The sequence below is a fragment of the Alternaria postmessia genome (genome assembly GCF_024291825.1).
Source record: "Alternaria postmessia strain BMP 2775 chromosome Unknown scaffold_18, whole genome shotgun sequence".
In the NCBI taxonomy this organism is placed as follows: Eukaryota; Fungi; Ascomycota; class Dothideomycetes; order Pleosporales; family Pleosporaceae; genus Alternaria; species Alternaria postmessia.
This window is the reverse complement of record NW_026260091.1, coordinates 152,169-177,479: the sequence shown is the minus strand read 5'-3', so window position 1 is coordinate 177,479 and position 25,311 is coordinate 152,169. Positions and strand designations below refer to the sequence as shown.

General features: G+C 51.2%; 9 protein-coding genes across 9 annotated transcripts; 4 read left to right on the top strand and 5 right to left on the bottom strand.

Moving 5' to 3' along the window:
• Positions 1 to 1,211: 1,211 nt before the first annotated feature.
• Positions 1,212 to 2,009, bottom strand: J4E82_004014 (uncharacterized protein; the record flags this gene model as incomplete). The annotated part of the gene is made up of 4 exons (XM_051730297.1): positions 1,212 to 1,400; positions 1,456 to 1,586; positions 1,680 to 1,782; positions 2,007 to 2,009. 4 exons carry the CDS (start codon positions 2,007 to 2,009, stop codon positions 1,212 to 1,214), a joined length of 426 nt encoding a protein of 141 aa, XP_051589925.1.
• A 198-nt stretch (positions 2,010 to 2,207) lies between these two features.
• J4E82_004013 (uncharacterized protein) lies at positions 2,208 to 3,235 on the top strand (the record flags this gene model as incomplete). Its single annotated transcript, XM_051730296.1, has 4 exons — positions 2,208 to 2,285; positions 2,341 to 2,358; positions 2,408 to 2,556; positions 2,611 to 3,235. The coding sequence occupies 4 exons, from the start codon at positions 2,208 to 2,210 to the stop codon at positions 3,233 to 3,235; spliced, it is 870 nt and encodes a 289-aa protein (XP_051589924.1).
• A 1,369-nt stretch (positions 3,236 to 4,604) lies between these two features.
• RAS1_1 (Ras GTPase) lies at positions 4,605 to 5,410 on the top strand (the record flags this gene model as incomplete). The annotated part of the gene is made up of 4 exons (XM_051730295.1): positions 4,605 to 4,616; positions 4,670 to 4,784; positions 4,842 to 5,117; positions 5,175 to 5,410. 4 exons carry the CDS (start codon positions 4,605 to 4,607, stop codon positions 5,408 to 5,410), a joined length of 639 nt encoding a protein of 212 aa, XP_051589923.1.
• A 5,161-nt stretch (positions 5,411 to 10,571) lies between these two features.
• Positions 10,572 to 11,937, bottom strand: SRE1 (sterol regulatory element binding protein, transcription factor Sre1; the record flags this gene model as incomplete). Its single annotated transcript, XM_051730294.1, has 3 exons — positions 10,572 to 11,200; positions 11,263 to 11,798; positions 11,891 to 11,937. 3 exons carry the CDS (start codon positions 11,935 to 11,937, stop codon positions 10,572 to 10,574), a joined length of 1,212 nt encoding a protein of 403 aa, XP_051589922.1.
• Positions 11,938 to 13,533: 1,596 nt separating this feature from the next.
• On the bottom strand, positions 13,534 to 14,681 carry J4E82_004010 (uncharacterized protein; the record flags this gene model as incomplete). Its single annotated transcript, XM_051730293.1, has 6 exons — positions 13,534 to 13,570; positions 13,627 to 13,846; positions 13,894 to 13,937; positions 14,264 to 14,338; positions 14,450 to 14,615; positions 14,672 to 14,681. 6 exons carry the CDS (start codon positions 14,679 to 14,681, stop codon positions 13,534 to 13,536), a joined length of 552 nt encoding a protein of 183 aa, XP_051589921.1.
• A 2,228-nt stretch (positions 14,682 to 16,909) lies between these two features.
• On the top strand, positions 16,910 to 18,493 carry J4E82_004009 (uncharacterized protein; the record flags this gene model as incomplete). The annotated part of the gene is made up of 5 exons (XM_051730292.1): positions 16,910 to 17,017; positions 17,067 to 17,202; positions 17,256 to 17,731; positions 17,794 to 17,993; positions 18,046 to 18,493. The coding sequence occupies 5 exons, from the start codon at positions 16,910 to 16,912 to the stop codon at positions 18,491 to 18,493; spliced, it is 1,368 nt and encodes a 455-aa protein (XP_051589920.1).
• Positions 18,494 to 18,763: 270 nt separating this feature from the next.
• On the bottom strand, positions 18,764 to 22,340 carry J4E82_004008 (uncharacterized protein; the record flags this gene model as incomplete). The annotated part of the gene is made up of 4 exons (XM_051730291.1): positions 18,764 to 19,596; positions 19,715 to 21,895; positions 21,942 to 22,150; positions 22,201 to 22,340. 4 exons carry the CDS (start codon positions 22,338 to 22,340, stop codon positions 18,764 to 18,766), a joined length of 3,363 nt encoding a protein of 1,120 aa, XP_051589919.1.
• A 617-nt stretch (positions 22,341 to 22,957) lies between these two features.
• J4E82_004007 (uncharacterized protein) lies at positions 22,958 to 23,213 on the top strand (the record flags this gene model as incomplete). Its single annotated transcript, XM_051730290.1, has 2 exons — positions 22,958 to 23,081; positions 23,128 to 23,213. 2 exons carry the CDS (start codon positions 22,958 to 22,960, stop codon positions 23,211 to 23,213), a joined length of 210 nt encoding a protein of 69 aa, XP_051589918.1.
• Positions 23,214 to 23,581: 368 nt separating this feature from the next.
• On the bottom strand, positions 23,582 to 25,154 carry J4E82_004006 (uncharacterized protein; the record flags this gene model as incomplete). Its single annotated transcript, XM_051730289.1, has 5 exons — positions 23,582 to 24,512; positions 24,565 to 24,745; positions 24,794 to 24,884; positions 24,940 to 25,063; positions 25,126 to 25,154. 5 exons carry the CDS (start codon positions 25,152 to 25,154, stop codon positions 23,582 to 23,584), a joined length of 1,356 nt encoding a protein of 451 aa, XP_051589917.1.
• Positions 25,155 to 25,311: the final 157 nt, after the last annotated feature.

Genomic DNA, 25,311 nt, shown 5'->3' with positions numbered 1-25,311 from the left:
CCGCAAACAGCACTGGAACGACTCTTCAGACGCGATGTTGTCTCCAAGTTTGGGAGAGACGCGTCGTGGCCTTACGATGTAATTGAGGTTGTTGGCGTCGAAGACAAGGAGAAAGGCACTACTGGATATTCAGGTTTGGAAGAAAATATTGCTGGTGATGGAAAGAAAGCTAGCGTTGGAAGTTGCTCGTGAAGGGATCCAACCTACTTGAGTTGGAATCACGATCCCCCATATGATGTTGGTAAAGGGGAGGGTGCGCTTCTACCGTCGCATGAAACAAGTCAAACGCATACAAGCACAAACCTCATGGTCGAAAACCCGTACCATGTGACTCACCACTCAACATGTGAAAGAAATCGGTCCCTTTAGAGAGATTATCGCTTCCCGGACCCGATTCTCATGATGCTCGGAGCCCAACGCGCGTCTTGTATCGCAATATCCGTGCAAAGTTCATTTCAAATAACGTTTTCTTCAACTCACGTCCTCTTAACAATTTACCGAGTCAACTCCCCTCCGCCGATCACTGCAGAAAGCAGTAGCATTTCCGTGTTCCCATCTCCCAACTCCGGTGCAAGCGAGAGACCCTCCAAAAACCCGCGGGGACAGGGGTACACAAGTCATTATCCCTACTTGCGAAAACGTGCCGCAATCATACATGTTGAAGGTTTGTCAAAAGGGTCAGCGTACCTGCCGTATACAGACATTGCAGCGTGGTGTGCGCCTCGGAGATTTTCTTTTGCCATGGTTGGGTATCGTGGGGGTCCACATGTAATTTGTAGGAAAATGGGGGTGCCGGCCAATGAGGTAAGGGTAGGAGCGTGCACGTGTGGCGTGAGGGAGGATAGCAGCTATAGGGAGTGCCGTTGCTAATGGTTAGGAATTCGATAACGGATGCTTTGCATGGTCACTGCGCGCGTAGGATTGGGCCCATGATCCACACGTTTTCGATGCTGCTTTACGTGAACGTCGCAGTTGCGTGGGGACCAGCCTTGCGGAAACTTCGGCTATAAGAGGGTTAGGCGGCACGCAGCAACGGCAGGGGCCGTTGAGAAGGAATGACGCATGTGTGATGGGATGACAGTAGGTTGCTGGTAGAATCGACCCTGTGTGGAATTTTGTATAGATGTGCCATGTGTTGATATTGTCATTGTAGTGGGCGCATAATGCATCATAGTCGGCCGTTGCTCATCGTGTCGTTATCTGCTCCCACTCTAGACATCCTTGAGCAGTTTCTCGATCTCTTCCAGGTCCTCAGCACTGTCGATCTCGATGATCCTGTTGACCTCGCTGGTATTGCGCATCAGCTCCTTTGCACCAGCGTACAGCATCTTCACCTCGCTGTTGCATGTTATGGGCAGGTAGTATAGCATGACGTATGGCACCGATAATCGTCCCGAGTCCTGTCAAGTCTCAGCCTCTCTCTCTCTCTCACGGTGTATGGTCGGCATAGCGTACGAGGGTCAACGGGTAGCTCAAGAGCACAAATCGCGGGGCATGGTCGGGCAGCTCGTCGGCGAGGCTCTGGACGTCGGAGTAGACATCGTCGTCTGCCTGGCGTACTTCGAGCGTCTTCTTATCGATCTCGTCTGGCGCGCATGGGCGTCAGCGCCATTGCATAGTGTGGGCCTATGGCGGGCAGTGGCAGGAACGACTGCGGCAAAGGCAGCAGGTATACGAACAGATGACGGCCTGGGGATCTTTGGCGCGCGAGGTGCCTAGACGGAACTTGCGTAGCTTGGTTTTGGTCTCATCGGAGAAGGTGTACAGTCGTGCCTCCGAACTCTGGGCCGAGGTATTAGCGAACCGGTGGATATGACGCGCGTAAGACGAAGGCGGCACTTGCCATGATGGCGAACAATGATGGGAAGACTTGGGTTCGCAACGGGTGTTTGACGAAGCTCGGGGAGGTGGTGTAGGGCTGAGGAAGTCTGACGGACGGCACGCGTTAGTGGGGTCTGTTGGCGGGGGTTCCTGAGCTGGACGGATGGCGCTAGCTAATGCACTACCATCATGTCCATACACCCTCAGCTTTGCAGAAGCCTTTCCTTCTCATGCACCTAGCTACTCATACCCTCTTTCCCCTGAGTTACTTCTCCTGATCCATGTTCGGACGACTGAATCAGGTTGCCAGACACTTGTCTCGTCCAATACCCAACTTTGCGCATCGTTCCGCCGTTTCGTTCCGCCCATCGATAACGTCATCAGTCATGGCTTCGACACAGCAAAAGAGCCTGATCCACACGGCAGGTTGTTTGGTTATCGGTGACGAAGTCCTTGGAGGCAAGGTATTCAGTGTCCATGTAGATCAATTCTTAGTCTGACAGCTGACGTGAACCATAGACAGTCGATACGAACTCGGTAGACTATACCACTTTAAAGTTGTGGTACATGGACTAATGTTTCACAGGCGTACTTTGCCAAATTCTGCTTCTCATTGGGCATCAACTTGCGCCGCATCGAAGTCATTGCAGATGATGAAGGCGAGATTGTAGAAGCCGTGCAACGCATGTCCAAGAACTACGACATGGTGGTGACGAGTGGCGGAATTGGTCCTACGTGCGTGCAGCATACTCGCTACACCACCCAGCCGCTGAGCTAACGGATGTCTAGTCACGACGACATCACTTACCAGTCAATAGCCAAGGCCTTTGGCCTCCCGTTGAAGTTACACGATGCGGCGTTTGAACGTATGAAGCGCCTCTCGAAGCCGCACAAGTCTCAGCCAAACTTTGACTGGAACGTCGAGTCTGCAGCGCTTACAGCAAAGAAGCGCATGGTTGAACTGCCTATTGATGAATCCAAGCCAGATGAAGATCAGGTTATTTTCGTCAGCGAGTCGCTTTGGGTTCCCGTTAGCGTCGTGAACGGTAACGTGCACATTCTGCCCGGAGTGCCTCGCCTCTTTGAAGCGATGCTAGACGGACTAAAGCCCCGCATCCTACCTAGATTGACGGATCCAGAGGGTAAAGGCGTGTTGCGGATCCTCATCTCGACTCCGATGGCCGAGAGCGCCGTTGCTGGATATCTGACCGAGCTCGCTGCCAAGGCGGAGCCAAAAGGGGTCAAGGTGGGAAGCTACCCACGATGGGGAAAGGACCACAACACTGTGACGCTAGTTGGACGCGATCGCGACTTCATGGAGAGCTTAGTTCCTGAAGTAGAGACGGCTGTTCAGGGGAGGCGCGTAGCTGTAGAAGGCGAGGACGACGGAGAGACGTCTGACAAGGACTCATAGGGGGTGGTAGAGGGTAGACTGACATTGCAGACGTGCCGCAGTCGGTCAATGTAAATATACATATATACATATATCGAGTGTCGAGATGCAGGGACCGTGTGTCAGAATGGAATGCCTGTGAAGATGATGTTGGGACAGACGGGTGTCAGCGAACCATGCGGCAAGCTTCTACAAATGTTCGAGAAGCAGCCTAAGCGCGTGCCACCAGGGCTGGGCGCTCACGCTGGACCCTGATACGACGGATAGATCGAGGGCAGATTTTGTGCGGTACAGGAGATTTGCTTTTCAAGCTGTCAATGGAATTAGGTGTCATGATTACCTTGACAACGTCGTTCTCGGGGCAAGGCTCGCGTGCATGACGATGGATAAGCCGCCGACCCCGCCCGTGTGACGCTCCCCAAGCAAGCAGCAGCATGCTCTGTGTGTGCGAGAGATGAAGCACCCGCATGGTCGGATAGTCACATGCACAGGAGAGGATTCAATTGGAGTGACTACAAGAGCGCAAGCGCGGACGCGACAGGCTCTGCGAGTCGGTCGGTCGAGGAACAATGTTTTTCTACGCCCGCCTCAAGCTTGGTATCAGTCGTCGCATGCCTCGTGCGCCGTAGTGGTTCGTGGGAGGGCATCAGGTACTCCGTGCCTCATGGCGTCGGGCGCTGGGATCGCATGGAAGCGTCGGAGGCAGGCCGCCCATGCGGTGTTGTATGTCGAGTGCCGCCGCTTTTAGGAGTGGACTCTCTCTCTCTGCTGGGGGGAGGGGAGGGGGCTTTGTTTTTGGCCCGGGGGTGAAGAGATGCGGAAGGCGTCAGATGGAATGCATGCACTTGGACGGGCAACAAATAGGGAGACGCGCACGACGCAGGCAAACGCCCAAGCCTATTCACCTTGCAGACGACGCCATAGTGGTGGAGACGGGTGGCTCGCTCTGCTCCTCTTTTGGTTGGAAGGCAGGCCTATGCACGGCTACATTAGCGCTAAAGCCGCGCCCAAGCCCATGTCCTAGCCCTTCCTCCTTCAAGGCCCCAGACGAAGCTAGAAGGTCGTTTTTGCTACCGAGATCATCCTGCTCTGCTCAGTGCTCTCCCGTCCTCTTCTACTATCGCGACGAGCTCTCCTGGCCCATTTCCCTCGCTGCTGCTGCTAATCCCGACCTGACCGTCACCGCCGGCCTTTGCATCAAACGCCCTGACAGCGCGCGTCGCATCGCCACAACACGACGGCCTCGCTCCCTTGATCGCCTCCCTCGCTCCCTCCCTGCCTACTTGCGTGTCTACCTATCTACCTGCCTACCTATACCCTATACCCTAATACACCACGCCCATCGCCCGCGACCTGCAGCTTCGTCCGGCATCTCTTCCTCACATTCACAATGGCATCAAAGGTAGGCGCCCGTCCATCGCCCGCGCCGCCTGCGCCCCTGCTAACCCGCGCCAGTTTCTCCGAGAATACAAGTTGGTGGTAGTCGGCGGCGGTGGAGTCGGAAAGTCGTGTTTGACTATCCAGCTGATCCAGAGCCACTTCGTAGACGAGTACGACCCGACCATCGAGGGTAAGCACTTCCGACCTGTCGTGTTTCGCGCGCCAGCAAGCTAACCCACGCCTCCAGATTCGTACCGCAAGCAGTGTGTCATTGACGATGAGGTCGCCCTGCTCGATGTGCTCGATACAGCGGGACAGGAGGAGTACTCGGCCATGCGCGAGCAGTACATGCGCACAGGAGAGGGCTTCCTGCTCGTCTACTCGATAACCGACAGGCAGAGCTTCGAGGAGATTATGACGTTCCAGCAACAAATCCTGAGAGTAAAGGACAAGGACTACTTCCCCATGATCGTCGTCGGCAACAAGTGCGATCTCGACGGCGAGAGGCAAGTGTCGACACAAGGTGCGTTTGCCTGCTGCTTCCATCCCTTGCCCTTTCCCTATGCTAACCCTTGCACAGAGGGCCAGACTCTGGCGCGGAACTTTGGCTGCAAATTCATCGAGACTTCGGCGAAATCCCGCATCAACGTTGACAACGCCTTCTACGACATCGTCCGAGAAATCCGCAGATACAACAAGGAAATGTCCTCGTACACAGGCGCCCCTGGCTCAAACGGCAACGGGCCCCAGAAGACGACATTCGACACGGACGACCAGGCGGAGAAGAAGGGATGCTGTGGATGCGTGGTAATGTAAGGATATGGAAGCCACTGTCGTTGTTGTCGTTGTTGTCGCGCACGCTGTCAGAGAGATACCTACACCGCTGGGTTCGGTTACCCGCCCTGGCCATTGGCGGTGCTGCTTGGTCCAGCAGAAGAAAACACGCGATGCTGCTGTTGCGTACTGCCAGTACACCTTCTCTTCGATACTGTCACTTTGGGTTCGCATTACGGGGTAACGGATTCACGTCTGCTGGATGCGCCTCCGAACACCCTACTTCTACTACTGGTATCGACTCCATCTTTCCTATCTGGTGGCGCTCTTCGTATTCGCCTTCATCATCTATCTAGACCGATTTCTTTATGGCATTTTGATCGGTACTCTGTATTTCCTCCTGTCGGCACGCCAAAGAGGCACCATGCAGCACGCTTCTGGGAGTCAAAAGATTTCTTTATTTTTGACAGCTTTTAGGGTCGTTTAACTTTACCTACCTTCTATGAACATAATTCATCTCTACTCGCAGCGCACCTTCATCTTCCATCACAACCGTCTCTCCTTCGCTACAGCACTACGGCAAAAGTCCAGCTGGCAGCTGCACTTTAGATTGCCAGCTCACAATGCATGCCAACTTCACTTCGCGTTGCACCCACAACCACCGGCGACCAGCGGCGTCGCAATGGCAGTGATCGCCCACTTGGAGCCATAATCGCGTGGTGTTTCGACTCGCGAACCTTGCCCGGGCGCCGTCATTGGATGTAGATTATCACAGATAGGGCGCTACCTCTGCACGGCCGTTTCAGGGAGCACATCCCGACAGAAAGAGGGGAAGTCGATCAGGAGAAAGGTAAGTGGACATCGGCACATGCACGCGGGCGTCTCACAGCGACGTGACATCGACTCTATTAGGCCCGACTTCCAGCGAGCTATTCTCCGGACGAACACCACAGGTGCCGTCGATCGGGATCCCTTGTGTGAAACGCTGGGTTGGGGCAGCTTGCCAGAATCCGATGCGCCGTTCCTGCCGTATCCGCAACACGTGCGCAATGCGTCAAACGGCGCACATCAACATCTCGCCAATTCTCACCTCTTCGGCCTGACGATCCGTTCGCCTCATTTCACCTCTTCGCGGCCATTTTACGAAATACTCACCGTCCCGTCCAACTGCAATCAAGTGGCGGCCCGACAGTTTGGATATTCACGAATTACTCACACCCCCTGCCGTTTAGCCTATTCAGTGCGACCCCGAACGGGCAGTACGCCCTGCCCGCGTCGGTTCGGATGGCAGCCTCGTTTGACCAGTTCACCGTACATCAGTTCGCCTGCACCTTCACTCGCTGCTCTACGCTACCAAGCATCCGACGCCTTTGCATGCGCGTTGTTGCGGGTGGAAAGCCACTTATGCGGTCGCTTCATCATCCCTGCAGTATTGCTAATCTCTGCAACAAACATGCAGTCCACGGCTGCCACTCTAGTTTTGAGCAAATCGTTCGCTGACCGTAAGCGATAGATGGCCACTACACCAGGCTACGGAGATGGTTTTCTGGACCCGTACGCCTCGTTCCCCATCCGTGCGCGGACATAGCGGATCACCATCAAAATCCCTACAAACGCTCACCTATGCATAGGTTCTCAGTGACTACCTCCTTTCACGGGCATCAATACTCTCAATTCGCATGGAGCTGGGCCAAGCGTGCAGATCTAATACTGGGCTTCTTCGTATTGGGGCGGTTACGAGCCCTTTTACACGTCATTCACCATCCTTGGTGAGTACAACAGTGAAGTCGATAAGTAAGAATTGGTGGCGAGAGAGCGCATGCAACCGCTTCCTACGAACATGGGTGAGAGGACAGCAGTCTCTTCTAATCTTAGAACTCGGCTTAGTCATGTTCTTGTCTCTTGGGTCGCCGAGAATACAAAGTATGCTCTTCTTCAAGTGTGCCTTCAGTACGCCTGTTCCATAGCCCAAGACACGAACTCCTCGATTTTTACCTGGCCTCACTGCAGCTAGGTTCTAGACTGAACCTCTCGGTTCACGCAAGACTATCATTCTCGGCCCGTGCCTGTACAGACGTAGCCGAAGGCACATCCCGCGGGCCACGTTCAGGCACAGTTTCGTAAGTCTGACGTTATACGCCCTCCACCAGGCCTCATAACGTGGACTCAATCCAACCTTCTTCTACTAGCTCTTTGCAGAGCTACAGTTGCGTTTCATGAATATGCCTCGGGTTTCACTAACAATACAACGGCATGGTGGGCAGTTGTAAACAGGTGGGAGCACGTTTACATTCATCACACAGATCGGCACTCCGCGGAGGGATCTGGACCCTGGCGTTAGCTGTGTGACAGGGGTAGTGCAGTAACGACATTGAACTCGTGTTACATTGACTTTCTACCGCGACAACCGAGCGAAAATTACTGGACAGGTGAATTGATTCAGTCTGTTCAGCAAGCACTTGCAATTGTCTGCGATGCGTCTACAAAACAAACGACGTCAACAGCTCTCTTCAGTGTTGCGTGACTCGACTTTCAACGCTACTACTACAAGCACTTGTACTCATCGGCGATTCCAAATCGGTCGACCACCCCAGTTGGCCGACCCGATTGGGAGAACGGCCTACAAAGCCGTTCTCTCACGATCTTTCGATCCGAAATCATGTATCGAGATCAAGATGCCTTGATCTATTGCTGCTTCAGGTAATTGTGGTAGGAGAGTGTGGATTGCAGGTAAAATCGCGGTGTTTGGCGCCAGCCAATAGGATGGGAGGCGTGAAGCGGTCGTGAGATGAAGACCTGAATTTACGATGCTGGTAGATGGTGGTGGAAGTACGTCGGCCGTTAGCTTTGCTGCTTGCGTTGGTGGGTTGGATTGTGGTCATGGTCTCGTGAAGGCTTCGAGGGCACTCCTTTTCTGTCGCAGTCGGACCGCTCAGGTTTGCTCCATGCTAACCATCTTTCATCGCCTACGGGTGAGTCTCTCAAGATGTCTTGAGACTCCTACTTGACTACGCTGCCCTTGGAGTGGACGCACTACTCCACTAACAACACACGAGCATGCCGTCCTTGCTCCACACTGACCCCCATCTTGCATACCCAGAAAAGCCATCGAATGTGCGTTATCCACCTTAGCAACCATAGTGTTTACATGTACAGTGTTTACTTTGAATTCCTCAAGTCAGACTTCTGCCGACCCAAGGTTCGTTGCCTTTCAGTATTTCATTCGATTCAAAAAAGATCTACACGCACGTTGAACGTCATTTTGCGGCACGGCCCGAGCATACTTCAAGGGGAAGATTATATAGCATCTCCAGTCGTTTCCCTTGCGAACCTGAAGATCGCAGCCGCATGCGACAGAGCTAAATGAGGAATCGAGATGTATACGAGTTCTGGTAAGCCCAAATTGGAGAAGGACCGAAAGGTGCATATCCGGGTAAGTGGCCGTGCGTGAGTGAATCGGACAAATAGAGAAGTAACTACATCCTCAATTTCGCAACCTGTTGTCGCGATGTCGAGGTTCCTTGTTCATGGACGGTTGTTTCATCTGCTCTATGGGATGAATTGGTCCGGAACAACCAAGACAAAGGCATAGGGTGATGGTACTAGAAACGTAAGGCTGGACGGACGATCAACCGATGCAACTGCAGCTGCGTAGCGGCAGATAACGTCACTCGAAACATATCGTAGTCGAATCACGGGGTGGAGTTATAGTGAAAAGATTTCCACAATGGAGTCAGCTGCGAAGACGACGATACTGAGCAGTATAAGCGCCTTGGCAATGGCTGTTACATTATCCGGGTAGCCACATAAGCACTTCAGCGCGATTGATTCCAAGTTTACACTTACTGTCCCGCTTGTCAGGATGTATCTACACATACGCTATCTGTAGATGAAACCAGTAGAAACTATTCATTTCTATAACAGCAGTATCGGACGGTAGCAGAGAGGTAGGAGTGAAACGGTGATCTACATTTGCTTAACAACTGGTTGGTTGGGAAGGAGTTTCGTCCGATATATGATAGATGAAGTTTATAGATTAGTTTTAGGTGTGGTTTCTTCTTCACGGGAGGCTACGTTTGACGTCCATGACTGTTCGCAAAATAACAAATAGAGACAAAACGAGAGGCAAGTACTCGCACTGTCTCACCATAAGCTGTAAGTTATGCTACTAGAGCAAGTGTAGGATATTATTGTCCGCATCGCGTTCATCACCCCTACAGTTGATCATCTAGACTGCAAAAAAGCTTCAACAACTCGATAACATAGGAAAAGGTTACTGTCTCTACCAATTTAATGCAGACGTTCACTCAAGTGAGAGACTTCCGAAACAAGGAAATACTGCTAGTCTAGCTGTGATCTTGACAATCATCTCTTCTTTGGAATTTCAGATTTAACAGTGGCGTGTAAGAATACTCTAATGAGACATGACATTGTTAGTCATATGTTCTTCTCAGAATCTTCGGCTCCAGATCAAGATGTGTATGCTATATGCACACCTTGTCGTTCCACTTGGCTACATAGGGAAGATACCAACAACCATAGTTGCGTGATTTGCCAAGTGCTGCGGTAAGGATGCAGAGATGTTCTGCACCCGATCCGCACCACCGTATGACTCGGCGTTTGATTGTTGTCCAGAACTCTTGGATATGGCAGGTGGAGACCAACATGAACAGGTGTCTAGATATGTACAGGCGAATAGATAGTAGTCATGTTAATGCAACGAGTGCGATGGTATCTCCTCTGTGGTCAAAGGGTGTTGTGTCTGTTCATCGTCTGCCACACTTGAAGCCCCAGTCGCACCTTCTGAGCTTGGGAATCCTACTACAACACAGACTAGAAAGGTTAGCTGATTCAACCAATAGATGATATCAAAGACCAGGATATTGCGAGAGTAATGTTGTGGTTAGGCTGTGATGCCGAGCCCACTGTCTTAGCGATTCTGGTATTCTGGTATCCGCTAGAGTGTGTCGTAAAACATAATCCGTAATCCCTGGCCCCCCAGAACAACGCCTTGTATCCCTGAGTGTGGGATGAGGATGAAACATATTATATCGAACGCCGGCGGTCGTCATTGAAGACCCCAAAGCTTATACATATGATGATAGTTCGTCTCTCGCCATCTTAGCAGTACCACTTTTAACGCCGTTGCTTTTCTCCAAATATGGGTACTTCGTTGTATATTCTTTGGATTTGAAGTAACGCCTCAATCATTTTCCAATCCATCTAGTTCTTTCTGCCTCCTCGCTAATTCTTGCCTCATAGCTTCTGCCTCCTTCCTCAGTCTCTCCCTCCTAGCTGCCTTCTCTTCTTGTGACATTCCTGGATTAGGCGATGTGCCAGCACTCGGGCGTAGCGGCACTGAAAGTGAAGGATCGATGTTTGCGTCAGCGTCAGCTTGAGATGGGTTCAATATCGAAGAAATCGCGTTTGGGCGGTGGGGCATCGGGTTTGCGGTTTCCTCTGGGTCCATGGTAGCACTGCGGCTGCGTTTCCGGGGCGATGGTGCATTGGATTGCATGTTGGGTATAAGGGCTGCGGGATTAGAGGTGACTGATGCCTTGCCGTAGTAATGAGTGAAGTCGACGGCGATAGGTCCTCTAGGTGGCTCGGGCGTATAGTCTTCCCTAGACTCAATTGCCGTTGACGGATCTGGGGAAACGGAATGCTCGAATGCGGGGGTTTGGGACGGACGCTGTGGTGGAGAGTAATCGGCAACCGACGGTGTGGCTTGAGAGCTAGTGTCACCAGCTGGCACGACTCGTTTCCGACGTTTGATCTCTTGCTTCTTCATTGCGACAGGACGATGTGTTCCATGGAGCTTGTAGTAAAGTCCTTTAGATTGGAGTTAGCTATCGTGGCTCAGTTGCAAAGCAGTCCTGTGGATGTAAACTCACCACAAGCGTTACATATTATGTGACCAGCATCATCCCGTCTCCACAGTGGTGTGATTGTAGTCGCACAATTTTGGCACGCGGGGATGGCACTAGTAGAACCTGCTGCCGCCGAACTGGACGCAGCGTCTGCGCCGTTCGTACCGTCACTCGATGTTGCATTTGCCTGAGCCAACGCAAACTTCGCAGTCTTCGACACGCGGTTGTTGAATGCTGGACAGCCACTGCAGCCTTGCTGACCACCAGTACCATTACATCGCCCCCCACCAGGACATGTACCTGCGGTCATCTGGTCTGCAGCAACATAAGTTGCTACTCGGGGCGAAGCCGCGAGGTTTCCGGGTGACGTTCCGTTGCCGTCACCTGGGCCCGACGTTGGACTTTGCTGCACGGGCATAATCGGCTGAGTCTGAGTGTTCCGTTTCAGGTTCACTGGACGTGATTGATTCCGCGCCTTCATGTACAGACCACACGCGTTGCACACAGTTTCTCCAGCTGGAGATCGGCGCCAAAGCGGCGTTTGTGTCGTCTTGCAGTTGCTTCGGTCCGTTAGCGTCTTCCCTGCAGATCTGGTTCCAACTGTAATCAAGTGACTGGTGGCAAGCACACAGTGAAATTTCAGACAACGTACCTACAGACTTGTCCGGTGACAGGCGCGTTGGATGCATCATAGTTCATACTCGGCAGCTGTAGAGATGTTGAAGTTGCCGGTGTCGTTGGTTGCTCTGAGATGGGCACCGCATCCTCGAGTGAGTGGTATATCTCGGATCTTTCGTCTCCCTGGCCCTGAATCTGGTGCTGTTCCTGAGATGGAGTTTCTGTCCTCGGCCTGTGGTGTTCATGGGCCTGATTGAGTAGTCGCAGGCTCTCAGCCATCTCTAGCTCGTCTCTGCTTGTTTCCCGTGATAACTGATGTGGATGTGTCGGAGTCGGAGCCAAAGACGTGCCTCCGCTTCCAGGAGGGTGTGCCATAGGGCAGCGCTTGATTGATCCAAGATGCGTGTCTCAAGAAGGTGGGTTCAAGGTTGTAGTGATACACTGTTGCCTAAATTTCGCAGATAGAATCCTCCAATCCGGGGATTTGCAAATTCTCGATCCAAATAGATGTCCGGACTTGGCTATCGGCTTGATCTGATACCCGATGAAAGTGTAGGTCAATCTGGAGCAGGCGCTAACGTGACTTGGTGTGATATGCGGGTCTTCGGGCCTTTGTACACAATGTTTGGGAGGTGTGGCACACGGATGGCTGGCAAACAACTTTAAGAAGGACGGGTCTAGCAAGGGAGGATATCAGGTGGGTTCGGGATCTCCGTCGTCATAATTCTGCGCAAGGTGCCTACTGGGTCTGGCGATGCTGGTGCGGTACAAGCTGGAATTCTTAGGCGGTGAATGGGAGGCGGTGGCCAATCAAGGCTTTGCTATTCTAAGCCGAGATTTAGCGCACCAACCCTGAAAGCACGTCCACGGCGACTATAGGCAACAGACGGGTTCAGAAGCAGTGAAGACGATTCGACTTTGGCTTTACACATGCGCGTGCTTGCATGCGGAGCCAACCATCAGTCAGGTACATGCATTCTAAGATGCAGGCCGGGCGCCCTTATCTCCGATACATATGCTCGGCGGCAAGAAAAAGGAAAACTCGGCTCTATCACTTTTGGACTCCACTTGAGCCTTGCAATAGACCAGCTGTCAGCGGATCAAGATCCGGCTCGCCTACGACTAGCGATTTGTAATGGTTGCTGCTCCGCACGCCACTGATGCATAGCTGGCACCAATCACAAGGGGTTGAGATGATACAACCAACATTGCGTCAACGTTACTATCGCAGCAACAGCAGCATCAGACTAGATCTGGACAATTGCTCAACGCAGTCCTTTCCGAAACGATACACTAGCAGCAATGCAAGTACCGGTAGTCTGTCCTCGCTTCATGCACTGCGGACACTAGACAGACAAGCGAACACGTGTGACGACTACAGCCTGGTTTGAATCAGATAACCTATCATACATCGATTCTTTCCAAGACGTTCTCCACCCGTGTAACCAGAACCTCGATGTGATCACCGGACCAACCAACGAAATCCAAAAAGACATACTCAAACCACCTTGTTAAAATCCGTAGACGTAACTGTGGGCAACTCCAATCCGTAACATGCGATACTTGGTTGAGTACATAGAAAGCGCACGACGGTCTTATGCCGAGGTCCAAAAACCAGGCAAGCGTTCTTGTATGAGGAATCCTCTACCGCCATCCTCTTGTCTACAGATTGCGAACTTAGACTTGTTCGGCACCCCAGCCAGCGTCGGCGTCGCTGCAACGTCGTTAGTACCACACGCAGAATGTTTTCAAGAAGTATGGAGAACTTACCGCATGTTCGCTGGGGGCTCAATAGAAGGAATGAACTCCAGAGCAGCGTAGCCCACACCAATTATGCCGACAATGGTGCCTGGCACAATGCGGAACCAGCGCTCACCCACGATGACCGAACCGATGAAGATGTAGAAGATGCCGCGGCCGAGGAAAGAGAACATGAAAGAGGCATAGCGTGCCACTTGCTGGGGAATCTGGAACTCGAGTAGAGCGGTTCCTGTTGTTTGTCAGCAACATGTGGTAATACAAGACCGCTGAACGCACCAAGACCGAATATTATCAGGTATACACCGAGAATGATGTGAGAGCTAGGCACTGTCAGCGCTTGCCTATGCAACGTAGTCTGATGTTTTGTATAGCGCTGCCAGCTCGAGCTTGCACAACCGCTGTTATGCAACGCTCCAAGCTCGCGTACTGTTTGTGCGCCCTCATAAGATGCGAGCGCGTGCCGAGACGTGTGTGGACTAAGCTCGCGACAGTCCTCAGGATTATGCAACCCGCCTATGTCCTCAAAGCCCACACGCGCTCATTACCGCTCGCCTGTCAAGGCATGGAGTGCCGTCTAATTGTTTTACGAACTCGAACGCCGACGCGACGGGATCGGGGTGACGCTGGATGCGCCAGGTAGACTCACAAGTCGTTGAACGGGAACAACTTCGCGATACCACCAAGGACCACGAATACCGCAACGGCGAAATTCACCATGCGACTACACAATCGTAAATTAGCTCCTACTCTCAACACCTCCGAGTGCTCAATGCCTCTGTCGGAAGCCGCTGCCTAATTGCGGACAGCTCCCCACAGCTCCAGCTGTACTCACAAGATGTCTGAGAAATCCATGGCGGACGATTGACCGGCGAGGTGTGGGAACCGCACTTTGACGACTTCGCGCAACGGGCTGGGGAGGGGACGGATGGGATGAGATGGAAAATGGAGCTTGTTAGGACAGGGCTCGGGAGTATGGTTGGGGTTGCGCAACGTCGGGCCTGCGACGAGACGTTGCAAGGTAACAACGGCCAAGCTCCCGCGCTAAACGTCATACCTGGTTTCATTGGTTGCTGCGCCATCAAAGGGGTTTCCTCATCCCATGCTCATCTTCATCTCCATCTTCAACACCGGCTTGACTTTCGTCACCTGGAGCAGCGCCGCTCTTCTCAGACTTGTATCGCTCTTGACCCTCGCTCAGTTGTTGCGATGCGGACTAGCCGAAGCACAGATGCGTTTCTACACGAAGCAGCACCAGCACCACAACAGAAGAGATTGACGGTTGCCTGAACCGACGCAGCCTTTTCGTATACTTTAGGTCATTGGCTACCACTATGCCAGCAGAAACCGAGGGGACCACCGTATCCATACTGATAAGCCGAGCAGTTTGCTGCTGTACTTCTACCACATCGCTATGCTTCCATGATATATACACTACCAACGGCTTATCCTTTCACATACGACCATAGGACACTGAAAATTAGGCTTCCCGTCCGCTCAGCCATATACAAGCAGTGTACCGGCGGATTAGTAGTTAGGTGGGTGACCACTAGCGAATCCCCGCTGTTGTATGTTTTTGTTTTTGTTCATCTGCTCCACCCTCCTTACCTTTTTGCAGTCCTTCGTACCATGTGCTCTTTTTTGTCGTATGTACCGTATGAGCTTCGTCACGATGGTTATCGTGTGCGATGCTTTGTTCTCATCGTGTTGACATCACTAGGGCTTGTTCGTCCAACGTGTTTTGTTAGGGAAGAACGAGAGCGAGAACCGTGAGAACGTGCCTTACAAGCTAAGACATTCCCAACAACCAGGACGCATGAGTGCCCCGAACCTGGCGTGTCTAGTGGTATGGCGATCATCAGGTTCCTGTCGCCCATGTCTCTTGCATCCACATGTCAGTTAACAATTATGATGACGGTAGCCAGGCTTAGTCCCCGTCGCAATACCATCAGGTTGATGAATAGTAATCGGGCCCTAGCTGACAGTGCCCTACCGTTGTCGAAAGGAAGCTAGACACGAGCCGACCAATGACGAGCCGTCGTTTCCAGCTCCAGATCTGTTAGACATTCGATTGCTACAGTGCGTCATGACACTAGCTCGGTCGATCGCAAGATACAGTTTGACACTGTACCTGGTGGATTATTGGAATGCTTGTGGTATACATGTTTCTGCTGGAGCAACAAGGAACCCATAGTGGGCTATGAGCGGGTATCTGCAAGAAACCAATCGTAGCTACTTGATGGCTGCCAGAGACAACAGCACTGCTCAACCCAAATACAGTGAACTTACGGCCGGGTGGGAGGAAGAGAGCAGGAAATCCCCAAGCAGACAAAGACCCAGTCCAGAGCTCTCACCTTGACCCTGAACTTAGAGCTTCGGAGCATACGGAGTACACGGAGCCAACGAGAGCATAATCATCATAGACGTCCTCTGCTGTAGAGTCGTGGTGGAAATATAATGCGTTGGTATCGCAGCTAATTGGTTCTCGGTCACGCTAGGCTAGTAGCAGGAACTACCTAGGTACCGTGGGGAGCTCGAACCGCCGGCCACCAAAGGGACGCGCCACATGGCATGGCAAGGTAACACCCTGATCTACACCGCATGTACAGGAGACTTGTATGCAAGGATAAGGGCGGGAACTATGAACGACCAGAGAGAGCGAGACGGTCTCTGTGAACGTTTCCAAATGCGTCGGGTACCACCTCCACCTCACCATAGGCTGTTTATTAATCCTTCTAGACTCGTCGTTAGTGTTCCTCCGATGATCCGCGATCAGTGAACTGGATTGTTGAAGCTCATCAAGCTACCTCTAGAGCAAAGGCTAGCGTGGGCGTTCCCAAGAATGTAGACATATCCTCCTCAGGCACGGATGTCAGCCCTTTCAGCACAGCAATCTTTTTGGCATACCCAGTATGTTATGCGAGTACTCGTAAATGTGAATGAGGTCCAAGGTCGATCTAGATGAGCCACTGCTGTCGATACGCCACAAGAAGGAGATGTTGAAGTGAAAGCTTAACATAACTAGGGGATCTTCAACAGTGCTTAGGGGTGCAGCTATTCTGGTCGGGAGATCTAAGGATAACGTGCAGATTAAGTTCTGCCCCATTCTAATACGCATCCTTGCAGCAAGCCACGATGCGGGTCCGGCCAACTCTACTAGGACTTCCGAGAGTATAAGACAGGCACGTATACCCAAGCCTGAAAAGTAGTAGTACTACTGGCCCCTCGTCCTCGCCCACACATCTCGCTGCACGACTCTAACTAGGATAAAGCGTGTCTTCAGACGTGACGAGACATGAGGGGACCGCTGTATCTACTACTCCTTCTTGCCACTTGGACCTCTACTGGACAGGCACAAGATGCCGACTCGCTCACGGTGATTGCCAAGCTTCCCAACTGCGCGGTATATTGGATCCGGTCTCGAGAAGATGGTATATGGCTGACGCTCATAGCAACTATGTTTGGTGACTGCTGTTGTCGACTCACCTTGCCAACTTACGAACTCAACATGTATATGTACCAACGTTAAACTTCAGGCTGCCGTTGAGAAATGCGTCGTCTCTTCGTGCACCGTGAAGGAGAGCTTGAGTAAGTCAGGAACTATTATCATCTACTGATCTACAGCTCACAACATTTGTTAGCGACCAAAAACGTTACTTCAACCTTCTGCCACGCGCCGGTCCGGTCGGAAACTATCCATCTGCGAGTCGCGAATATACTCATGTGCGTGGTAACAGTTTCCTGCGCCATCTTACGTCTCGTCTACCAAAGATACTTCACGGTTGCCGGGCTTGGCTGGGATGACTTTACCGTGGCCGCTACAGTACTCATATCTATACCCTCCGTAATAATAATCGACAGGGGCATGCTTACGAACGGGATCGGTGTCGATCTCTGGACTGTTCCTTTCGACCACCTCGAGAACTTCGTTCGATGGCTGTATACCATTACCCTACTATATTTTATCCAGTGTGCCATGGTCAAGATCTCGCTGATTCTATTTTTCTTGCGGATATTTCCAAGAAGGCGGACAGTGCAGCTCTTGTGGGGGACTATCGCCTTTATCGTAATATGGACCATATCTTTCTTCATTCCTGGCTCCTTCCCATGTCTGCCTGTAAGTAAACCTCATTCAAGTAGTGCGTCAGGCGCACGCTAACTCAGTGCTTCAAAATATAGCTTGCCGATTACTGGACAGCTTGGGATAAGGCCAAGCCGGCTAAGTGTCTCAACATATACGCGGTGATCTGGGTACACGCTATCATATGTATCGTGGTCGACATCTGGATGCTTTCCATCCCTCTATACGAGGTCTTTCACCTCCAGATGACATTGACAAAGAAGTTCAGCGTAGCTCTGATGTTCTTCGTTGGCACCTTGTCAGTACTCTTGCAACCTACACAACCCGGCTTTCAGCTAACATGTCCACAGTGTTACGATTGTATCCATCCTCCGCCTCAGATCGCTCATTGCTTTCGGCGGCACGAGCAATGTTACATGGGAGCAGACGAACGTGGTCTTATGGTCGGTCTACGAGATTAATGTCGGAATTATATGCGCATGCATGCCGGCTCTACGCTTAATCCTCATCCGCGCGTTTCCCACAGCCATCAGTACGATACAAGCGAGCACCCAGCGAAGCAGCAAGAACCATCACGGAAGTGGAAGTCGTGGCACAAAAGGAAATGTCGACACGATAGGGAGTGCCAAAAGTGGAAAAGAGAGCATGATCGTTGACCGAAGCACGATTACGTACACTAGGACATTTGCGGTGCGGCATGAGAACGACGACGAAGCTGAACTTGTACATATGGAGGAGTTCAGTGAAAAGACAATAAGAGCGCGAGAGGACAGCTACACTAGTGAGTTGAGCTTGTAGTAATGCAATAGATAGACTCAGCAGTTCGGTTTCGATGTATATCTTTAACTCTACGATCGACCTGCCTGTTTTCATGCTATCTCACTATCATTTATTGACATCCAACGCATAACGATTGATAGCTAATGAAAGTGTCCCACAAGGTCGTTTTCTTCGACGAACGAAAAGGTCATGTAAATCAGAGATAGAATAGAGACGACAAGGACCGTCACATTGACATCTAAATATACCCTGAAAGCATCCGTGGTTCCCACTCTCTCTGCATATCAGTCACATCCAATCTAAAGCCATCCCAATATCCCAATTTTCTTGTCCCAATGCCTGCCTGTAGAGGTGTTCCACGAATCGTTTCGACGCCATGAAGCCATTCTTCTCCGCAAACCGTTTAGCCCGTTCATGCTGACTTTCAGGAGGCTCTCCAACTTCCAGATCGAGGTTGGCATTGTACTGCATCAAAAGCGACATCGTATCAACATGACCCCACTCCGCTGCTGCTTCAAAGGCAGTTCGTCCATCCCCCTTGGCAGGTGGGTGATTTGGGTCGGCTCCACGCTCAAGCAGAAATGCAGCAATACCGCAGAATCCTTTCAGCGCAGCTAATTGCAAAGCAGTACCACCAGAGTGGATAGGAATTGTATCGATAATTGCACTCTGCTCGATGAGGCATTGAACAATATCGAAGCAACCCATTTCGGCGGCTCTTTGCAATGGCGTACGAAAGACTCCCATATTGCGTTTGTAATCCACCTCCGCTCCATGTTCTAACAAAAGCTTCACTAATGGAAGACTCTGCATGTCGATAGCAGCTAGTAAGGGTGTCACTCTTTGTATGTGACTCTCAATTCGTTTTAGCATCTTCTGACCATCGAAAGATACGTATGCGTTTGGATTGGCACCTCGCTTCAATAAAAACTGCACTATCTCGACGTCGTCCAGTATAATTGCTTCACCTAATGGGCTGAGAGGAGCTTCGTGCTCAGAGAATTCCTTGGTTGACGGCTCGATTGCATCGATGTTCACTGCTTCACACAAAACATCGATGATGGTGAAGTCTCGGGACCGGATGGCTTGCCGGAGTGCAGCAATGCCATAGTTTCGTTGGCCTGAATATCTTCCAGGCTCTGCTTCTCTCAAGAGAAAGCGAATTGTGGCAACAGTTGCCTGACGATTTGTGTAGGAAGTCAGTATATGTCGCACCTGTAGTTTGTGCAGGAAAATTACTTGCCTTCGTCTTCACTGCCCATACTAACGCTCCGGAATCGGCAGATCGGATACCCTGAGCCAAAAGATGTCTCATCCAATCCTCATGGTTGTGTTGGGCTGCGACAGCTAGAAGCGATGGAATTGTGCACCAGCTGTAGCGTACCAGGTCACCACCCCCACCAGCCAAGCCGCAATACGTGACCGGAGCTTTCACAACCGCCATGTCATTGTTCTGCATTTCGCATAAATGGAGCTCGTCAGCATCCATACCAATCTGCAACAACCATTCGCAAAGCTTGAAATTGCCTGTTGCAATGGCGTGAAAAGCGATAACCCGGAAGTATACTTGTTGCTCTTGTATCAAAAAATCGTTATTATCTCCAAAATGATCGAAGAACGGTAGCTCTGACCCTTGGAATAACATGGCTTCTAATGTACCAAAACCCCCGTTGTAGCATGCAGCATCTAGAGCAGATTTCCATACAGGATTTCCTATAAGAAGCGCACTGACTGCTGTAATTTGACCATGGTCCAATAGGACATAAAGCTCACCAGAGCTCCATGAACAAACATCTTTCATAGACCTGATGATACTGACAATCATATCAAATTCGCCGAGGCTGATCGCGAGTTTAACGAAGTTCTTCATATATACCGATGAAAGCTTGTGGTCTTGTAGTAGCTGGTATGCGAGCACTAGGTTCTTCTCCTTGACAGCGCCAGCGAACTGTTCATGATATGTAGGGACATGGGGAGGCTTCTCGAAACTTCTTGCAACAGGCTGTTGTGCTCCCGAACGATATGCCGTTGAGGCCGTTGCCTTCAAGCCTTGTTCCAAGTTTCCTCCTACTGCTGTCGAGTACTGCGCCAACATTAAGGATGTTGCCAGATCCCAGTCTGCGTTATCAAATGCCTGTATGATCAAATCGTTCGTGGCTGTGTTGCCCATGCAAGTCTCTTCGCTATTGAGGCGGTAACCTAGTAGACTGAACGCTCTCAAGATCATTTTGGCAGCTTCTTCTTTTTTGTTGACAATAGCAGTCTTCAATCCTTCGAGAACTACTGTCCTAAATTTTGGATCTCCTCGAGGTAGTTGGCGCTGGCAGTCTGAAAAGACGTATTGTAGGACATTTTCGATCGGGGATGTCTTCGTCCAATCATAACTGGAACCAAGATAAAACTTCAGCAGGCCTATCTCTAGCCAAGCCATGATACCTCCGGTCGTATTCTCTACCAGCTTCTTGAGAGAAGCTACCAAGATAACGTCATATACAGCTCTGAGACAATCCCACTTGGGCCTGGCTCCTGCAGCGAGGGCGATACACATGAGCTCGATCGGTTTTGACTCGCCAAAACGTCCGATGGGCCATCTTGTGAAATACATTCTCGATTCAGGCATTGTAGATTCCATCCCATACAAGATGTAATCAATTAGTCCGTCAAGCTGCGATTGAGTTGCGCCTTGACACATGTGTGAGATAAGTGTTTTTGCAACGGCGAAGTGATCTGCATCCCGTGCATAATCAAGTGGGTAGGTTGGTTTTGACCCGGTTGACCGATCTATCATGATTCGTTCGCGAGGATCAGCATTCAACTTCAGCATAGCCGAAACAAGATTCACGTCCCCAACCTTGACAGCAGTAGCAAACACCTGTTCTTTGAGAGCATCCAAGACCGGAACCGGGAGGACCTTCAGGCTTTGTAATACGACGTTCAGTGGAAGCGCCTTCAACAATGAATATGCGTCATTGGAAACATTATGGTCCACCGAGGATAGGTTGTTGGCTAGTGACGCGATTGCGCACAACGGAACTGATGTCTCGTGGCTTTCGTGCCGCGTATCTAGAAACGACCGATCCTTCGAGTAAAATAGTGCATCGAGCTGGGCCTTTGGAGGCTTCCTCCATTTCGTTAACTGCTCGGCAGCAGAGAGGTTCTGCGAGAACGAATCCAGGTCGACACTCCGCATCCAAGAAAACGGGGCGCTCCACGAAGCAGCAAGGGTGGACGCGTTCGAACTGTAGCGATTAATCGAGATTGAGGGTATGGTAACCAGTTCAAGGCTAGCTTCGGTCTGAATGGAAGAGAGTGACGGGATTATAGCAGGAACTATTGTGGTCTGAAGACCGTTCGCGGCGTCAATATCCGGAGGGCGTGATCGTGGTCGTACGGTGATCTCTTTTGGAAGTTTGTAGGAGCCTAGACATCATAAGCGATATACAAAAAGATCAAAGTATGCACAAACCGCTTTGCCATGTGGTGTTTAGCGAGCTGCGTCGCGCTATCTCTTGTAGAATCCTCTTGTGGGGGATTTCGTGTCCCTTGAACAGCACTTCCACTTGTTCAAGGCGAATCGAGTTTCTCTTCATGTACCTTATGATGACTGTCCACTCAGGCCCAGTAAGGTTCTTTCGTAGTTGCCACTTCCTGAACTGCCTCTCATATTGTGATTTGCTTCGTTCAGTATTAGTGTTCATGGGTCTATATCGAGACGGCGCAAATACCTTGCAACAAAAGCGTAATGCTCTCTCATATGCGCGTCAATCGCACTGAGCGATTTCCCCCAATACAAGCTCTCGATCCTTGCACGATGGTGTTCCCATGTTTTCTCATCGATGTTGTCGGTCTTGGCAGTGTTACTCATTCTGTACGACGAGGCATAAAATCAAAGTAAAAAGAGTGGGAAGTGAGAAGTACGCGGAGGATTAGGCTGAGCATTTTGGAGCATACCCAGGTATTTTAACGATCAGTCTTGGGTCTGAAACGCCGCCTGACGCGTACTGCACATGCAAGCAGCGTTCCTCGTGTGCACCAATGACACGGCTTTGGTCTTCTTGCATTTGCCAGCCGTTGGATAGCCGGCCAATCATGCAAAATCTGACTGCAGCGAGATTTTGTAAATGGCGCAACAAGCCATTGGTAGATTGACCAATCATGCAAAACCTGTGGTAGCCTTAGAGTACGGAATACATTGCGCAACAAAATCTTGTAGTCTCTGACGTGACGGGTGCGGTTCGAATTGGTTAGCGCAAGATTTTGCAAAAGTGACCCCGTTCTCATACCAGACTGGAAGAGGGCGGAGTCAACATGCCCCAATCATGCAAAACCTGTCAAACTGATTGTCGCAGGTCCTACAGAGGCTCCCAAGGCAGATTCTGCTTTTGAAAATGTGATAAAATCCTAGCAGAGGTCGCGCTCCTAGTTCAATGTCACAGCCAGAAGCCCTCTTGTACACTACGCACTGATCATACCAACCTCGCTATGTCTTCCTGGTCGATAGAAGCAATTATAGCTTTTGTGACCCTCCTAGCCACCTGTATTCCCATCTTGGTATTGTTGTTGCGCAACTTCATGCCGCACCGTCGAGTTGTCCAGTCTGAAGCCGGTATGTCCTTCAGTCCTCTCAGATTCAGGCCACTGACAAACGCCAGATGTCGAACTTGGTAACAAGGGAAATGTTCATGGCCACATCGCCGCCCCGGTCAAGTTTGGGATAAGCAAAAATCGCCCACGGTAGGTGTTGGGATGATACCGTACTATCTCGGTTTTGATGTCTGACGAGCGTTTGGGTTAGTTCAAAGACTCTTTGATTAAATATGTCATTAGAGCTGTCGAGCATTCATTAGTTGCTGTAAAGTAAAGCGGTGCGTGGACTGTATGACGGTCATGAATGCGGCCAATGTACGAGGGAAAGGAATCCTTGGTGCTAGGGTGTTCGGTAGAGTGATAGCATCCAAATGTTTCGTCGCGTCGAGTGGCAGTGTGCTAGCCTCGCAATATAGTCAGGCATGTCATTCGATTTCCTCCAATCCTTGTTACAAACTCCAGACGCCCAAGCTTGTTGACAGAATTAACTTCAAAGCGTTCTCATGCGCCTTCTGTTCTTTAAAGGAAATAGTCCGCCACTGGCTTCTTTGCTGGCATGCCTCGTGAGTCCTGTGGAGCGGCTTCGAATACCCGGTATCGCCGTCCCGGCCCGTCTCTATTCTTCTGAAAATTGTCGTTGAGTACAGAACTCAATCTCCTCTCGCCGTTGGGTCCAGCATTCGAGCCTAACACCCAGCCTCCACCACCACCCGCTCTATCTCCGTTCGACCTCCGTTGGAAACCGGCGTTTGATCCGTCTTCGCCGAGCTCCAAAATGGCAGCTACGTTACCGCAACGGTAACAGTAGTTTGGCGCTGACCACACAGTAACAATTGTTGAGTCGAACATCTCCTTAAATCCTTCCATAACCAATTGATGAGCTCTAGCAATGAGACTGAGGTCGTTTTTGTGGTTGAAAGTCTTGACGATGTCGGCCCCGAATAGAAATCCTGCACCACGCGGCGACAAGCCCCATCCGTCAATCTCGTCGGGATCAGACCATAGGAGGTCGCACATAGCTCCTTCGTGGGGCACCTCCTGCTTCCTGTCCAACAGACGGATCTTGTCCACTGAGTCAACGAGAGGTGATAGACCTCCGTGTACGCATAGAATGGCTCCTGTATCGTTCCGAGCCGAGCCGTTGGCGGAGGAAGTTGCGCCAGTTCCTGCAGGGCCAACACGTCCAGGTGTTGGAGCGACAGGGGATGAAGAGCCCATGTTTGCGCTTACTTGTGATGCGGCGCTTGATTGGGAGTCTGAGTTGCGTGCGTAGCGGTACATAACCTCGCCGTTAGCGTTGAGCGTTTCGATCTCAATGTCTTGATCGATGTCTGGCATGTTTTCAGCGTTGCTAGACTCGGCTATGGGACCATCGGTGGCTTGGAGAGAAGTCGCAGCGCCTTGGACGAGAGCGCCGAGGGCTAGGTAATCGAAGACTTCGCAGCAATACCTGTTCTTGTTAGTGTTGCGCTCTACTAAACCAGCTGGGTAATGGTCATTACCTCCATACGTTCGCGCTGCCGTACTTCCTCAAACACTCATCGTAGAACCCGTATACAGTTGTAATCTGCCGAGACTCGTGGTTGCCTCTGATGAGCGTTATCCGGTCTGGGTATCGGACTTTGAGGCATAGAAGTAGGAGGAAAGATTCGAGCGAGTAGAAACCACGGTCAACGAAGTCGCCTACACAGAGTCAGCACAAAATAATGTGGCGGGATCCTGTCGGCTTACCCATGAAAAGGTAATTTGTATCTGGTACATCTCCACCAACTCGGAAGAGCTCCATGAGGTCGTGGAATTGACCATGGATATCACCGCAGATCTAAGAAAGGACGTATAATCAGCTATGTTCACGAATATAACAATACCGTGCCTACCGTCACTGGCGCATCCACTCCAACCACGTTGCCCTCCTCGATCAACAGCTCGCGTGCCTTGTAACATAGCTCTCGGACTTGATTCTCGGGAATCGGACGACATGCGCGGAGCTGCTGGATCGCCCTGCGATCATTGTCAGCCCTGTGTATCGCATGTATAATAGTAGGCTGAGTGGGTAGCCGTACTTGTCAAGGTCGCTACCACCGGCACTCATGGCGATGGCTATGCGCTACACGCCCGCGCGGGGCTTTTCGGGATGGATAAAGGTTTGTTTTTCTATCACGTGCGCAACAGTTTCGCAGTAGCAGAAGCTGTTCGTAATTGAAGATTCTGGTGGGCGCGAATAGTATAGACGGTGGCGGTACGCGTAT